At 50.6% G+C, this 15,980-nt stretch overlaps 3 protein-coding genes across 4 annotated transcripts in view; 1 reads left to right on the top strand and 2 right to left on the bottom strand.

Annotated features, from left to right (window-relative positions):
- The first annotated feature begins 407 nt into the window (after window positions 1-407).
- Window positions 408-5,226, top strand: LOC146219704 (synaptobrevin homolog YKT6-like). 2 transcript variants are annotated; one of them, XR_014751019.1, is made up of 9 exons: window positions 408-578; window positions 923-1,126; window positions 1,213-1,295; window positions 1,424-1,524; window positions 2,433-2,537; window positions 2,691-2,756; window positions 2,867-2,968; window positions 3,108-4,519; window positions 4,806-5,226. XR_014751019.1 is itself a non-coding variant. In XM_084694627.1 (8 exons), exons 2-8 carry the CDS (start codon window positions 1,023-1,025, stop codon window positions 3,141-3,143), a joined length of 597 nt encoding a protein of 198 aa, XP_084550753.1. In that variant the 5' UTR covers window positions 408-578; window positions 923-1,022; the 3' UTR covers window positions 3,144-5,226. The 2 variants fall into 2 exon arrangements, 1 of the variants encoding a protein (XP_084550753.1); XM_084694627.1 differs by having other exon boundaries at window positions 3,108-5,226.
- On the bottom strand, window positions 5,219-12,889 carry osmr (oncostatin M receptor). The gene is made up of 18 exons (XM_084695321.1): window positions 12,842-12,889; window positions 12,308-12,568; window positions 11,965-12,133; window positions 11,480-11,752; window positions 11,208-11,337; window positions 10,803-10,951; window positions 10,180-10,316; window positions 9,869-10,007; window positions 9,570-9,652; window positions 9,170-9,383; window positions 8,655-8,840; window positions 8,463-8,564; window positions 7,784-7,948; window positions 7,403-7,700; window positions 7,271-7,280; window positions 6,915-7,123; window positions 6,111-6,195; window positions 5,219-6,000 (listed from the first exon to the last, which is right to left on the bottom strand). Exons 1-18 carry the CDS (start codon window positions 12,887-12,889, stop codon window positions 5,629-5,631), a joined length of 3,030 nt encoding a protein of 1,009 aa, XP_084551447.1. The 3' UTR covers window positions 5,219-5,628.
- Window positions 12,890-14,318: 1,429 nt separating this feature from the next.
- Window positions 14,319-15,980, bottom strand: part of LOC146219706 (rho guanine nucleotide exchange factor 28-like) — a 31,627-nt gene continuing 29,965 nt past the window's right edge. The window contains exon 36 of the mRNA XM_084695322.1: window positions 14,319-15,678. Within this exon, the coding sequence (XP_084551448.1) occupies window positions 15,506-15,678 (173 nt within the window). The 3' untranslated portion in view covers window positions 14,319-15,505. The remainder of the gene's footprint in view (window positions 15,679-15,980) is intronic.

Below are 15,980 nucleotides of genomic sequence, written 5' to 3' on the forward strand. Positions count from 1 at the left end.
GCTTGTACACATACACTGTAGGCTACATTTATATTTTTTAATGATATTTTCCAAATTAAATGCTTAGTCTGCTCAGAATCAGAATCCGGTGTATTGCCAAGTAGAAAAGAAGTAAAAATAAGTAATTTCCTTTGGTGGGTTGGTGCATAACAAAAACATAGTAAATTAAACTCATTCTTTATTATTCTACTTGTGTACATCTGAACATTAATCTGGACTTTATTCAGCTGTAATTTCTTAGTGTTGTAATAAATATGGTGTGACGTAGTGTGGTTCATCTATCCTGCAGTACAGCAGATTCCTCCACCTGTAGACTTTATAACCTTGTAACCTATTTTTCCTTCGTGCTCACACAAGTAGATATCAAGCACAGAGCGGAACAGAACCTTTGAGCTGGTGTTCCCTTTTGGACATTCCGTAGTGCCGGACAGTGTTACGGTTGTTAGTGACGTGATTCATCAAGGAAAGAAAGACCGCCAGCTACGTATAAAACAATAACAGTTGTTGGAATTATTTGATAAAAAATATCAGTACTTGAATGTCAACAACTAGCGAATATCTTAGTGAGGTGTTATAAGGTAAGATCATTCTCAGTTTCCAAGCATCCTATGCATGCTTTCTAAGTAGCAAAATTAGCTAGTGCTACAGCTGTTACCTAAAGAAGCTGTGGTACCCTAAGTAAGGCAGCTTAGCTAGCGAACTAAAACGAAAGCTTTCGATTTAGCTAGCTGTCTGAGTCTGCGATTTGACATGACATACTAGCTCATGTTATAAAACGTAGAGACGGTGCATCGCTGACAGCGTTAGCTAGCTTGTATGTCAAACGAAATTACTCTGCAACGTTACTATAGCGTGATCACATCATGACTCATCCTGGTTTCTGGTGACGTGTTTGTTTTTTCATCTCCTCCCACACGTCCAGGTGCAGCTGTTGTTGTGACGGGTAGGTATTTCTTGGGTCTGCTGATCATATCTGTTGGACTGCTGCTATCTACCATTACTGGCCCCGTCAGTAAGGTACTATGAAGCTGTACAGCCTGAGTATCCTCCACAAGGGAGCGACCAAAGCCAACCTCCTCAAAGCCGCCTACGACCTGTCCTCCTTTAGCTTCTTCCAGCGCTCCAGGTAGGCAGCGCTCACGGAACTATTCAGACCACGTGTGTTTCACGTGCTTCACTGTTGTTGTTTTTTTGTGGGCTGATGTGTTGCAGCGTCCAGGAGTTCATGACCTTCACCAGCGCCTTGATAGTGGAGCGTACTGCCATCGGGAGCAGAGCTTCTGTCAAAGAACAAGGTGAAGGAGGAAAGGGAGGGATGTTCATGAATTCAAACATGGTTTGCTGCCTTTGCAGCCAGTGGCCTGACGAACAGGTGTGTATGTGTGGAGGTGTGTGTACTGAATCTGTTCTCTCCTCTCTCCAGAGTACCTCTGCCATGTGTATGTGAGAAACGACAGTCTGGGTGCTGTCTTGATAGCAGACAGCGAGTATCCTCAGAGAGTCGGCTTCACTCTACTGGACAAGGTGAGTCGTTGCTTGACCAGGTTGAGGGATTTTCCAGCGCCAGGTGGGGCACAGTACTGGACCAAGCTGGTGGCTGTTCTGGACCAGTAGGGTGGTTGTTGGACCAGGTGGGTGGGGGGGCCCCGAGGGCCTGTGCTAGACCAGGTTGGGGGCTGTGCTAGACCAGGTTGGGGGCTGTGCTAGACCAGGTTGGGAGCTGTGTGGGGCCAGGTTGGGGGCTGTGCTAGACCAGGTTGGGGGCTGTGTGGGGCCAGGTTGGGGGCTGTGTGGGGCCAGGATGGGGGCTGTGTGGGGCCAGGATGGGGGCTGTGTGGGCCCAGGTTGGGGGCTGTGTGGGGCCAGGTTGGGGGCTGTGCTAGACCAGGTTGGGGGCTGTGTGGGGCCAGGTTGGGGGCTGTGTGGGGCCAGGTTGGGGGCTGTGTGGGCCCAGGTTGGGGGCTGTGTGGGGCCAGGTTGGGGGCTGTGTGGGGCCAGGTTGGGGGCTGTGTGGGGCCAGGATTGGGGCTGTGTGGGGCCAGGATGGGGGCTGTGCTAGACCAGGTTGGGGGCTGTGTGGGGCCAGGTTGGGGGCTGTGCTAGACCAGGTTGGGGGCTGTGTGGGGCCAGGTTGGGGGCTGTGTGGGGCCAGGTTGGGGGCTGTGTGGGGCCAGGTTGGGGGCTGTGTGGGGCCAGGTTGGGGGCTGTGTGGGGCCAGGTTGGGGGCTGTGTGGGGCCAGGTTGGGGGCTGTGTGGGGCCAGGTTGGGGGCTGTGTGGGGCCAGGTTGGGGGCTGTGTGGGGCCAGGTTGGGTGCTCTCCTGGACTGGACAGGGAGCTAGACTGGACCCGGGGGAGGGTTTCTCCTAGTCTAGATGCCTGTTTTTGCTATGTCTGAGTATGTGGCTGTGTGTGCGTGTATGTGTGACTGCAGGTCCTGGAGGAGTTCTCCAGACAGGTGGACAGTTTAGACTGGCCCTCTGGCAGCCCTGAATCCATCACCTACAAAGCCCTGGACATCCACCTGGCCCAGTACCAGGTATGCGGCCCCACTGCACAAGACACACGTGTGCGACTGTAACGAGTATCTACCCCATACGCAGAACATACGGCCGTTTTGGCTCCTCCGTGCTAGCGCGTGCGCGTGGTGATGAACAGAGGGGACAGTCATGTGATGTTTGTCTCCCCCCAGAATCCCAGAGAAGCAGATGCGATGACCAAGGTTCAGGCTGAGTTGGACGAGACCAAGATCATCCTGGTGAGACTAACTGACCTCACACCTCAGTGAGGGTGTCTCTCTCGCGCGCGTCTCCAAGAATGTGTGCGAGTGAAGGGTGTCCTTGACGTGATTTGTGGTTCTGTCTAAAGCACAGCACTATGGAGAGCCTTCTGAACAGAGGTGAGAAGCTGGACGACCTTGTCCAGAAGTCCGAACATCTAGGGAACCAGTCCAAGGCCTTCTATAAGACTGTGAGGAACGAACCCACCGCAGAGACCTCAGACACGAGCCTCAATATCACATTTGACCCTCGACATTCAGGTTCATGCTTTCCCAGTCGTAACACTGTATTGGTGTGTGTGTGTGTGTGCGTGTCTTCAAATCCCACAGGCACGAAAGCAGAACTCCTGCTGTGAAATCATGTGAGTCGTCCTGCCGTCGCCGTGGACACGCCTCTCTTTGCCTTTCTGCTGCTCCTACAACTCCCATAATGCACCAGCATCCAGATCTCTGCACCAGGGACAGACTGGCCTCAGCGCCACCCATGAGAGGGGGTGGGGGTTGGGGAACTGGTGGTCTCTGCATCTCTGATATATATTGGGGGTGGCGAGGGTGGAGTTGAGGGGGATGGGGGTGGGGCGGGCTGTCATACTAGAGGTTATGGGTCACGAAGAGAAGAAACAACACTTTTTTGCAACCTTTTAACCATCCACCGGGTGACTGTTTTCGATGTGTTTTGGACCCAGGACATGACCGCGTGACTTTATATTGAGTTGTTTTAATTTGAGAAAAAAAAAAAACGCACGCATCACCATCCCCCAAAAAATCACCCATTTTTTGGGGGGGTCTTCCCATCCAGACTGCTCTCGTCTGATTTGAGTTGGACCTCAGTTCCCTCGAATCTCAGTGAGACGGAGGGGCCAAAGCTGCTGTGCTCAACACTTGACAATCTCGTTTCCCGTTTCATGGCGCCCTCTATCGGGTCTGGTCAGTAAGACCCTGCCATGCCTCCGAGACATGCACAACCTGACCACATCGCCCTGTGGCTGGGGCTCCATTCTCACCCGACCGTCGTGAACCACTGTCTGTTTCTCACCCCACAATCACCCGCTTGCTTCCTCCACGGCTCGACATCTCCTCTGAGGTATGATCAAGCATAACGAGGAAGTGAGCGGACCTGTGAGGGAATGTCCCTGTGTTTTCTGTCAGTCGCTCTGGAGAAGCGCGTTGGCTAAATGTAAATGTGAGTACCTAACAGCTTTGTTGGCTCCTCGTTGCCGGTTAGGTCTGTACGCAAGATGTCTGTGACGCAAGAGGATGCTGATGGGAGGGGTACCGTGTGTCTGGGTGGTGTAAAGAGCCTCGCGACCGCATGGCCTCTTGAGTAAGTAAGTAAGTAAGGGTTGGGTGGTGGATCAAAAAGCAAGTGAGCCTAAGGGTCTGTTAGCCGTGTAGTTGGCTAATCCCGATGAGACGCCCGCCCACGATTCTTCAGATAGGGTCAAGTTAGGACGGCGTTATCTGCTTATTGAGATCCCGCTTCCTGTGGTCTCCCTCACAAGCAAGACAGTGGATTAGGATCTGCAAACGGTATCGGTCGCGTAACGTCAGTTCCCCAAGTCTTATCCTCATAACACGTGTGCGCTTCTGTGGTTTGTCTGCCTTTTACCTGCTGGGCTAACCGCCCTGCTGAAAGCGGGGTTTCTTCTGGACCAGTGAGAGCAGGCCGGTCCACTCTGGTCAAGGAGCAGCAGTGGGGCATTTTGTGGATCTGGGATTTTAGGAGACTGCCTCTCTCTCTGGTTAGTGCTGCCGTCTTGTCTGCCTGCTCACTGTCTAGTTGCGGTCTGATACTATGCTGGTCACAGGCCACACCTGCTCTGGTCTGTCTTAAGAGGGAGGTCTTTAGTGTTTTAGAACGTTTGTGTGTACGTGTGCTTGGGTACCTCACTGAAAAGTATGTTCACATTCCTTGAAATTCAGTATTCACATACTTGCAACTCTTCTCCCCACAATGTGTGTGTGTGTGTGTCATGACTGACTGTGATGATTTATCGTGTGATATGAACAATTTTTATCGTGTTAAAGTTCCACACACACACGTCTGTGCAACAGTGTTGTTCCCTCTGCGCTGATGGGCGGAGAGGAGAGAGAGGGAAAGCTGACCATGAATCTATGCTTAGACCCTGGGGGGGTCACGGTTAGCATTTTGTTTTATGTTTTGAAGCTTTTTACTGTACATGTTTTTTTAATGGTGTAATGTTTAAAAAGAAGCTCAAAACTGTGTCTTTTTACTTAAGTCCCCCAGTTTCAATGTCAACGTGTGGTGACGACAGAAGCGTGAGAGTTATTTATTGATCTGATGTATTTGAGCCAACTTATGCGAACTGTGAAATTGCTGTAGGCCTAATAACATTTGTTGTGGAACATTTTGTCGCTAATCACTTTACTGTTTACAAAGTGTAATCTTGCCTAGATAATAAAATAAAAATAAGAAATGCCTTGAGAAGACATGTCTCAGCCTGTTCATTCGGGAAGGGAAGAGGAAGGTAAGGGTAAAGGGAAGATTGAGGCACATGTTCTGCAAGCTTTATTAGCCATAAATTCAGTAAAGATGATCAACCACACACTTGAACTCCAAGCTCTGCCCCCCTGCCTTTAATGGAGTCAGCGGACGAGTCAGTGGACCCAGCTCCCTCGGTCTGTGTGTGTGTGTGTGTGTGTGCGTGCACATGCTAGACTGTGAAGACTGAAGACCACTAGAGTCAGAGGGAGGCAGCACTGCAAACCAAGAGGCACCCCTGTGTACATCGCTTTGGATGAAAGCGTCTCCCAAGTTAACACGTAATATTATTATAACGGACTGCCAGCTTGATTATGTAGACCTATATGGCTCAACGAAGCCGCAAGCTCATACAAGGTGGTACCCGCTAACTATCTCACAGGAGTCATCCGGGTCTGACCAATCAGGAACACCGCAGGAGACGTTAACATCTTTGAGTCTGATTGGTTGCGTCGCAGTGGACTGCTCCACCCCCATAATGGGAAGGTATGTGTGGTTGATTAGGCTAGTCTCTCGCTGGCAAACTTGCCTGTCCCAGACCTCGATGTTCGGTTGAGGACAGTAATCTCCCAGAAGCTGGGAGGAGCAGAGGGGGGTCGAGGAGGAGGGTTGAGGGGGTAACAGGATAGCCGCATCTGTCACAGTGGGTCTGATGTTGACGATCTCAATGTTACAGCATCGACACTCCTCCTCCCTCAGGGAACCTATACGCTCTGAAGCCTGCAGACAGGGATGGAGATCGATAGGAAGGGATGAGGAAATGTTCCAGCCGGAGACTGTTCCGGTAATTGGGGGGTGTCAGAGAGAGAGGTGCGTGTCCCGGACCATACCTCGCACAGGTGGCGGTCCAGCTGGAGAGCCTGGATGTTGAGGTCAGCCGAGAACCCGAACACTTCCACGAATCCACTCCTCAGCCTGGCACAGGAAGTGACAAATGGTGTGAAAACAGGAAGTGTAGCACGTCGACAGAACGTTCATTTCAGGGAGGCAGTTCCAGACGTTAACGTTGATATAAACCGTGTTCGTGTCGTGTCGTATCTTGGGCGGGGCCGGTTAAAGATTCATCGGGGAGAGGATGTCAGAGTGACATGGAGGGAAGTGACTCGATGATGAGATGAAAGAGAGATTGACTGGGTGTCGAGAGTGGATGAGGAGAGAAGATAAAGAGTCGAGAGATAGAGAAAACACAGTGAAGCAAAGAAATACATAGTAAAGGAGAGGGAGTTTAAAGAGGCCACATAGTGAGGAGATACACCGAGGAAATAAAGAGAGCGGGGGTAGAGAGAGAGATGGGGAGATACAGGGGAGGTGAAGCTAGAGAGAGGAGAGAGAGGAGATAGAGGACGTGGAGAGTGACGATGTAAAAGGATATGGAGAAAGGAAGTGTTGTGAGACAGAGACAGAGACAGACACAGACACAGACACAGACACAGACACAGACACAGACACAGACACAGACACAGACACAGACACAGACACAGACACAGACAGACAGACAGACAGACAGACAGACAGACAGACAGACAGACAGACAGACAGACAGACAGACAGACAGACAGACAGACAGACAGACAGACAGACAGTGGGGAAGTTAAAGGGAGGTAGATGGAGGAGAGGAAGACTGACTGACTGACATGTTCCTCTGAGGCCACAGTAGCACAGCGCAGGCTAGCAGCAGCAGTATAGGGGTCAGGATCTTAGCCAGCAACACAGGATCTGGTAGGAGACAAACACAACCAGCAGAATGCAAACCACACATTCTCACACTCAATAACCTTGCAACACCAAAACATCCAATTGCTTCCAATATAAATGAGATTATAGTAGAAAAAACATGTTTGCACTGTTTTTAATTTGCACTGTCACAGTCAATATCAATCCTGCATGCTGTATAGACATGTATACATGCACATATTTTCCTAAATCATCCACTCCACATATCCATTCATTCCATATTTATTTCCTTTCCAATATTTGTTGTCGTTTTTACCATATTTGCTCTGTTTACCTTCCCTTGTTTTGTTTCAAGTTATGTTTAAACTTGATGTCTATTTCTGTGTAAATACATTAAGCGATGTAACATTCGTCCATCCAAGTCAAATTCCTTGCACGTCGTGTTCACATATTTGGCCAATAAATCCAATTCTGATTCTGACTCTCGCGTTGCAACCAACCTTCCAGTCTGAGGTGAGTTGTGTGACATGATGTGGCTGTTAACATGTGATCTGTGTTCGGGTGTGGACAGACGGACTCACAGTTCCTGGAGGTCCTGCCAGTGAAGCTGACCTCTGGCCCGGCACCCTCCTTAGTGAGAGCACTCACACGGAAGATGTAGTTCTGGTGTTCCTGGAGATCAGAAATGGTCACAGACTTCCTGCTTCGATCCAAAACTGCAAGGAAACGGGAAGCAGAAATGAAGTCTGCCTTGAAAAATACATAAAAAAAGTTATTTTGTCCGGATCATGTAAGGTTTAGTGAAAAAAAAGAACAATGTTGTACCCACTCTGCATAGCTCCTGTGCTCTGTGTCCCTGCCCTCATCACGGTAACCTGGTAACCAATGATGAAACCGGGATGCGCTGGGTCATCGTCATAGTAACGCCATTCCAGGGTTACAGAGGAGGATGCAAAGTGAACAGGTTCTATCAGGGTGGGAGCCAGAGTCGGCTCTGGAAGTGAACGGAAGGAGGGAGGGAGGGAGGGAGGGAGGGAGGGAGGGAGGGAGGGAGGGAGGGAGGGAGGGAGGGAGGGAGGGAGGGAGGGAGGGAGGGAGGGAGGGAGGGAGGGAGGGAGGGAGGGAGGGAGGGAGGGAGGGAGGGAGGGAGGGAGGGAGGGAGGGAGGGAGGGAGGGAAGAAGGACGAGAGGGAGGGAAGGAAGGAGGGCAAGAGAAAGAAAAGGCAGATGTGTATTTGTACTATGGGATATTAAATTCACTTCAATAACCCTGAAGGAAGTAACTATTGTTCATAATAATCTCAGAACATAACTACAATTTGCTTCGTTCACACGTTCACAATGTTTTCATCAGTTCATTTTTATTTTGATCAGTTTGACATTTCCTGCTGATAAAGCGCGGCCGGAAAGTTTGTTTGGCACGCACGCTCACTCTTATGCAAACGCTTTTATACTTCCTGTGTTTGATGTGCCAGTCAGTGTTATCAGCGACCAGTAACCACACTTACTGAGCTCCTGTAAGTATCCTGTCTGCGACTCCAGGCATCTCTCACCATCCTCCGTGCACCCGTAGATGTTAAAGGTGTACCTGCGGCCCACATTGAATTTGTCTGGGAAAAACAGAGGTTTTGCACGTTTGTTGTTGTATCGCGATGCATTCGATGACTATCATGGGGTGTGACTGTGTTCAAATAACCTACCTGCTGGCAGAGATAGAGACGCACGCCCCGCTGGCACCTTTCTCCACGTCACTTTACAGGGGACTACACCTCCCAAGGTGCACCACTGCACCGTGTAGCCACAGGTGACCCCTTTCTTTTCCACCCAGGAGAGTTGGAACCCTGTCGTGCTATTGCCGCTCACACGCTGATGCTGTGAAGGGAACTCTGACAGGGCAGGATGAGAACAACTCTTTGAGGCCTCTGTCACAACCAGACCTTTGGTCTCATTCACTGAGCGCATGAGTTCAAAATCTCCGACACAATTTTAAGACAATTAAAGTAGAACTGCAATAAATGTTAGCAGAGATATGGACGCCCAATGCCGTAGCTATAGGTCTGTGTAAGTCTAACTTTCTCTGCACTGTGGGGGAAAGCTGGAAATCGAGCATTCCATTGGCAATGACTGTGCCCACGACGGAAAAACTTGAAGTGTATTTCTCACAACGGTAACCATGCGTGTCTGCTGCTACGGAAACCAGGCCACGGTGACGCACCTCTGCTCTCCGCCCGGGGAAATCTGAGATGAGCCGGGACGGAGGAGCCACGCTCGAGGACAGCCTCCACCGTGACGTCACACTGCTCCGGACCAATCGAGAGCTCTGCCAGGGTTTCTTCTTTGTCTTTCAACACGGAGGCGCTGTGCTCCCCCTGCCTCCACTGCACCCGGTAGCCCTGGACGCCCCCTGTCGAGGCTGAGCCACTCACAATCTGGGAAATGGACATGAAAAGGGGGCGGGGGGCTGGGAATGACCTCATGGTACAGTCGGCTGTGACTCATTCACTCAAGATCTGCAAGGTTCAGTTATACTAGGATAGACAGGATAGGGCCAGGCGGCCGGGCCTGGATAGGATAGGGCTGAGCTGGGCTGTGCTAGACATGTGGTTTAACCTCACCCTGGTCCACTGCAGGGTCAGGTTCCAGTGGCTGGCAGAGTGCTTTCTCACCCAGCCCCACGTGTCCAGGCTCACCAGGGGAACTGAGAGGGAGGGAACAGACCCTTTGTTTATGAAACCAAGGAGACCAAGTGGGCGAGCGGATGCGACATGCTAGGGTACGAGTGTAAGCTCATGGGTGGGAGCATATGAGCCAGACGACCCAGACGTCCAATGTGCACAGCCCCCATTGTGCTTCGCTATGGATGAAAGCAACTTGAATTGCCTTTAAAAGCAACAGTGAAGACAGGGTTACTCACGGGTGGTGAAGGGGACTTCAGTCCACTTGCCCCAGGGCCCACCCGCCACAGAGCAGCGCAGCCTGGAGGGGTAGAGAGTGTTGGGCTCCAGGTTCTCCAATGTGACTCTACAATGTTCCCCCAGAGGCCCACAATTCACCTGTCAGAACCAGGTGCAGGAAATGGTTAACACCATGACCAAAAAGCATTTTTGTAGCCATGTAACCTATGTGTGTTATTATTATTAGCAGACCAGGTGTGTATTGGACCTGGTGTCTAGTGAACCAGGTGGTTATCTGACCAGGTGTGTGTTGGACAAGGTGTGTACTCACCCTAATGTCTGAGGTGTTTGGGGGCTTGCTGACCTGGCAGAACAGACCCAAGTCAGACATGTTGCCTTCCAGTCTCCAGGACACATTGGCATCCCTTACCCCCGGCCAGACAAACACCTGCTCTGGAATAGGGAACACTGCACACACACACACACACACACACACACACACACACACACATACACGTACAGACTTGCAGAGCTGATCAGGCGATCTAACCATTAGGCGATGATTGTAGGGCTTGTAAGGTGTCCAGTTGTACAAAGGTAAATGAAAAGCACTTGCAGACTCAAAAAGAAACTTCTCTCTCCTGGGAAGGTCACAGCCTCCCTCCCTCCCTCCCTCCCTCCCTCCCTCCCTCCCTCCCTCCCTCCCTCCCTCCCTCCCTCCCTCCCTCCCTCCCTCCCTCCCTCCCTCCCTCCCTCCCTCCCTCCCTCCCTCCCTCCCTCCCTCCCTCCCTCAGTATCTCTCCTTCTCTCCCCCCTCCCTCCCTCCCTCCCTCCCTCCCTCCCTCCCTCCCTCCCTCCCTCCCTCCCTCCCTCCCTCCCTCCCTCCCTCCCTCCCTCCCTGCCTCCCTCCCTCCCTCCCTCCCTCCCTCCCTCCCTCCCTCCCTCCCTCCTCACCTCGTTTGGAGATGTTGAAGCCGTAGCTTTGTCTCTCCACCCCCAGCTGGTTCTCCGCCACCACAGTGACGTGGTACTCCTCCACACCTTCCAGGGTCGGAAACTCACAGGAGCCCGTGTGGCTGCAGTTGATGAGGGAGCCCGACCCCCTGATCACACCCCCCACCCGGGGAGGGAGAGCAGACATGACTGGGAAACCTCGCTAGCTTCAGGGGAATCCCAGTACACACTAACACCCCAATGGCCCTACTTAGGGGAACATGAAATGTCCCAGAGATGCATGTTTCTATGAGTAGGCTGGATGTAGGTTTGTGCAGGTGCTTATTGTACGACAAGGCTGGATGTAGGTTTGTGAAGGTGCTTATTGTACGACGAGGCTGGATGTAGGTTTGTGAAGGTGCTTACTGTATGAGTAGGCTGGATGTAGGTTTGTATTTTTTGGGCAGTTTGGATGTCCTGCCAGAGTCCCAGGTGCAGGTGACAGTTCTCCTGTCAGTGGTTCCACAGGTCAGGTTCTCTGGTCTCGGAGGTGGAACTAGAACACACAGTGTTTGGACATGGTTCCTCGTTACACACAAAGCCCCTGGGCCTCTGCTGCGGTCCATAGTGCACGCTGTAGGTTCACAGCTACGGTGGCACGACCTAACCTCTAGAAAAAAGTGTTTGAGTCTACTCACAGCTGACATAGTAGGAACGAATGCTCGGTTTCTTATTGAGAGAGTCCTGACAGGCGAAGTACACCCCCCACTCGGTTGTGACGGTTAGGGGGTTGACCTGGATGGCGCGGCCCCCATCATCCAGTTCCACCCAGGGGGGGTCGGTTCTGTTGAACTTCATGCTGGTGATGAAGGCCCCTCTTGGGGGGATGCAGCAGATCAGGGGAGAGGACCTCTCTCTCAGCACCATCACCGGCGGAAACACCTGGGACGTCCCGTTTTCTGGCTGCACTCCTGAAGAAGAAAGAGAGAGAGAGGGCGGGAAAGAGAAAGAGAGTTCCGTGAGAGAAAGGAAGGGGGAGATAGACAAAGAGACCAAGATAGAGAAACAGGAAGAGAGTTCCGTGTTTTGCAACTTTGATCAACGGTAGTAAGTTCCAATATAGAAAAGGGAAGGAGGGTTCTTTTTTCTGCTGGTCAACACTTGATATGACATGTTCAGATACCATTACTGGTCTTCCATAGGCTCCATGAGCTGGGGGTGGAGGCGGGGGTGAGGTTGGGGTCATGCTGTCGTATTCTGACTGAGTGATCGGCACACTCCAAAGGCAGAGAGGAGATCCAGGTCCATTTGACCACGCCTGCTCCATCCACATCATAGACACTCACATTGGTCTGAGAGAGAGAGAGAGAGAGAGAGAGAGAGAGAGAGAGAGAGAGAGAGAGAGAGAGAGACCAGAAATGACATAACCCTAACCCATAGAGAAAGGTAACAACATGCATCTAGGACCAACAATCTTTTAGAAGAACACATCTCCATGAAACGGCACATCTCTGACAGGTCCTCACCGTGTGAACCACAGTGAGGTTCCGGGTGCGTCCCACCTGAACCTCATAGATGGGCCTTCCCTCCGGGAGGCTCGAGGCTGGCCTCTCTGGCAGCTGGGGGCTAGAGGCTGGCCTCTCTGGCTGCTGGAACAACCAGCTCACCTGCAGGCTCTGAGAGGGTGAGACCGCCTGCAGGGCTGTGATGGTGGGCCTGAACAGCTCTTCTGGACCTTCACATTCATACAGCATCAACAGGAACCACACGGGAATGAGGTCAGACTGCTAGGGATAAGGCGAGGGGATCAAGACCAAGAAATGAGCCTGTACCCATCTATCAAGGATAGACTATGACCAAGTCCGTAAACATAAGTGCCTCAGCACCCATGATTAATCATTCATTTAATTAACAGTACATATAGTAGGTCATTAAACTGGTTACATGTAGATTAAAGAACAGCTAATTGAAACAAACCAAACATTCCAAAATGTTTAAGTTGGGAGACGACATCTCCAGACAGCAGTGCTACCTTGTGTCCCACGGTCTCCGCTCCTGACCTGGGTGAACACCAGAGCGAGCGGGAGCAGACGAACCCACCAACACATCCTCGATCGCCCCGACTACACACCAACAAGGAAGCCGGGCGAGCAGAACCAGGGATCCAGAACCAGGAAGAGCCAGGTACCAGAACCAGGAAGAGCCAGGTAATCAGAACCAGGAAGGACCTGGAAACCAGAACCAGGACAGCAGACCGATGTGGAGGCGAATCTGCCCCTGTCTCCAATGCTGCCGTACTGTCAACCTACTGCTATTAGAAAGTGTTTCAACAATGACTTCTCTGTATGACTGGTAAGTGATTACGATCTAGAAGACAGTCCCCTGTCAGTATGTTTTGAGTAATACGAGTCAAGGGAGGGGTTAGTGGAGCAACAGTCAGTGATAAAAATAAAAATGGTCTGACAAAAAGTTTTTCAAAATGAATACTAGATCTTACAATTTAAAATTAATCATAAAAGTACAACAAACCATGATAGAACATACAACTCTGACATCCCTTTAAAAATTTCATAGTTTTTTTTGTTGCATTAATTTGAAAATGTAAATGTTTTCATCCCAACAGTAGGGGGAAATGCACCCCCTGGACCCGCGGTAAAATCGCCTATGGCTCTAGGGTACAGCGCTGGGGTCTCATTTGTAAACAGGGTGTAGGAAGCATGATGACGGTGTACGTGTGCACAAATTCAGTGTGTGCCAATTAAGTCTAATGTACAAAACCGTGTTTACGCACAGGCCATGTTCATTTTATATATCACAGTCCGCCCGGAAATTAGCGCACGTGTATCAAGTCTTAAAGCAAGAAAAAAAGACATTCTGAAATATAAATCGAGGTGCTTGTGGGTGAGGTAGGATTGAGAAAAACCACATCGTCCGTGGCCGCAATCCAACGAGTGGCAACAAGTATAACTGCTGCAGTTCATGCGCCTCCCTGCTTGACAGCACACGCGTGCACAGCAGCAGTCTTATGCTACAATCTGAAAACTAAAATCGTACTTGATGATGCATGCACAGTATTATAGTTTTAACACTATTGACGCTCTTGGTGGGGAATATGATGGTGAGACAACGTTTATGAAATATTGAGATGGCGCCATCTCAATATTTCATAAGCGTTGGCTCACAAGTCAGATGGGAGTCAGATGGCTGAGCGGTGAGGGAGTCCCGGCCATGCCCAATGACGGTGTGTCCTTGGGCAAGGCACTTCACTCTACTTGCCTAGGGGGGAATGTCCCTGTACTTACTGTAAGTCGCTCTGGATAAGAGCGTCTGCTAAATGACTAAATGTAAATGTATATATATATATATGGCTCACAAACACAAATAACACTGCTGGTTTGAATGTATAGAGGAAATATTATTGGTAAAGCGGGATATCTAGAACCTGCAGAGCAGGGGTTGAGGAAGGCTGGTCCAGAAGACAATGGTTTTAGAGTACAGTAAGGATTAACTAGCATATCAGTTGGGGACACCTTTGCATTCACAGAAACCATTGTTTTACTAATGAACACGCTTTATGGTACAGTACAGTTTGTATAATTTGTATAGTTTATACAATTAATATGGCACTATGGTAGTTGAAATACATTGGTATCTTAAGAGTGACCAATAGAAAAATATAAATGTTATAAACAGTGCATGAAACAAATGTACCCAAAATAAATAACAAGTGTCAGCAAGGGAAATGAAAGTACACATCAACACTATATCTTTCCTACCGTTTACACAGACAGACGTGTCTTGCAAAGCCCCTCTGGTCTGTATTGTTTATAAGAAGTCCTGTGCTGACATACCCTCATCACAACACATCTGTTACGGGAGAACATCAGCACTGACAGGGTTAGACACTAAACAGGGCTTGCATGAGGAAGTCAGGGCAGTCCAGAAAAGGCAGTCGATGAGATGTGTGTGCGTGTGTGTGTGTGTGTGGGGGGGGGGGGGGCGTGTGGGGGAACAAGGCACTTTTGGAGAGAAAGGTAAGGAGGAAGGGGGCCTCTGGGTTTGAATGGAACATGACTGGACTATGGCAGACACTCTCCACACTGGCCACGCCCTCAAACCAGCGCACTGAGCGGGCCAGGGTGGCACAATGACAGAATAAACAGATGATTGACAAGGGGACATTCAAATAGCTTTGTTCAGGAGCAAAGGCTCAAGGGGGGTAGCAGGGCTTACACAGCTACACAGAATCCCCCCGAAAGAGTACTTAAGGCACTTATTTCAATACCTGATTATATGTATGTATGTATACTGTTTCAAAATACACCACGAATACATGGAATGGCACTCTCTAGGACCAAATCATAACGCTATTCCAGAGAAAAGGGGACAAAGAAAGACATTTACAGTATGTACATCACCGGAAACACACACAGACACACACAAACACGCACACACTCTCTCTCTCCCCCTATATCTCTCTCTCCCAGGACAGCCAATGCAGGCCTCTGTGGGCGGGGCCAGTCCTCAGAGGGCGGGGCCAGTCCTCAGAGGGCGGGGCCAGTCCTCAGAGGGTGGGGTCAGTCCTCAGTGGGCGGGGCCAGTCCTCAGAGGGCGGGGCCAGTCCTCAGAGGGCGGGGCCAGTCCTCAGAGGGTGGGGTCAGTCCTCAGTGAGCGGGGCCAGTCCTCAGTGGGCGGGGCCAGTCCTCAGTGGGCGGGGCCAGTCCTCACAGGTACACGATTTTCTCCTCTTCTCTGTCTTCTCCGTTCGGTCCGCCCAGGCAGAGGTAGGCCTGGGGGGCGGGGAGGGGGGCGGAGTTGGGGTAGGCCTCCCCGTACAGACCCAGGCCCATGCCGTCCGACCTCGGAGAACTCAGCTGGTCCAGAGGAGGGCTGAAGTCTGGACACAGGAGAACCACAACCACAAAATGAACACCAGAAATGATGGGAGGCGGAATGATCACACCAACGTTTGTATGATTTGTATTCATAGAATCGTTCCAAATATAAACATACACAGTAGCTATTATTATCTCGGCCTATGTCACAATCTTATGGTCCTTTTTACTGTTTACGGTAATGTTTTTAGGATTGATGGAAGCATATTTGTCATGGTTCCAAGCGAGATGACGCGACGCTACAAGGTTGAGTTGCGCGATGGCAAACAAAGTACAACCTTTGCGGAGCTGAGTCGAGATTAGT

This window comes from Hypomesus nipponensis, chromosome 28, assembly GCF_054491055.1.
Source record: "Hypomesus nipponensis isolate SF chromosome 28, ASM5449105v1, whole genome shotgun sequence".
Classification (NCBI taxonomy): Eukaryota; Metazoa; Chordata; class Actinopteri; order Osmeriformes; family Osmeridae; genus Hypomesus; species Hypomesus nipponensis.

Coding starts and splice junctions, on each gene's coding strand:
- osmr (XM_084695321.1), bottom strand. CDS start 12,889: ATGTGTTGGTGGGTTCGTCTGCTCCCGCTCGCTCTGGTGTTCACCCAG. Junction 8,841..9,169: donor TCCCCGGGCGGAGAGCAGAG/GTGCGTCACCGT, acceptor CTGCCCTGTCAG/AGTTCCCTTCACAGCATCAG. Junction 7,949..8,462: donor AGGATACTTACAGGAGCTCA/GTAAGTGTGGTT, acceptor GTTCACTTCCAG/AGCCGACTCTGGCTCCCACC.
- LOC146219704 (XM_084694627.1), top strand. CDS start 1,023: ATGAAGCTGTACAGCCTGAGTATCCTCCACAAGGGAGCGACCAAAGCC. Junction 1,525..2,432: donor GCTTCACTCTACTGGACAAG/GTGAGTCGTTGC, acceptor GTGTGACTGCAG/GTCCTGGAGGAGTTCTCCAG. Junction 2,757..2,866: donor ACGAGACCAAGATCATCCTG/GTGAGACTAACT, acceptor TTCTGTCTAAAG/CACAGCACTATGGAGAGCCT.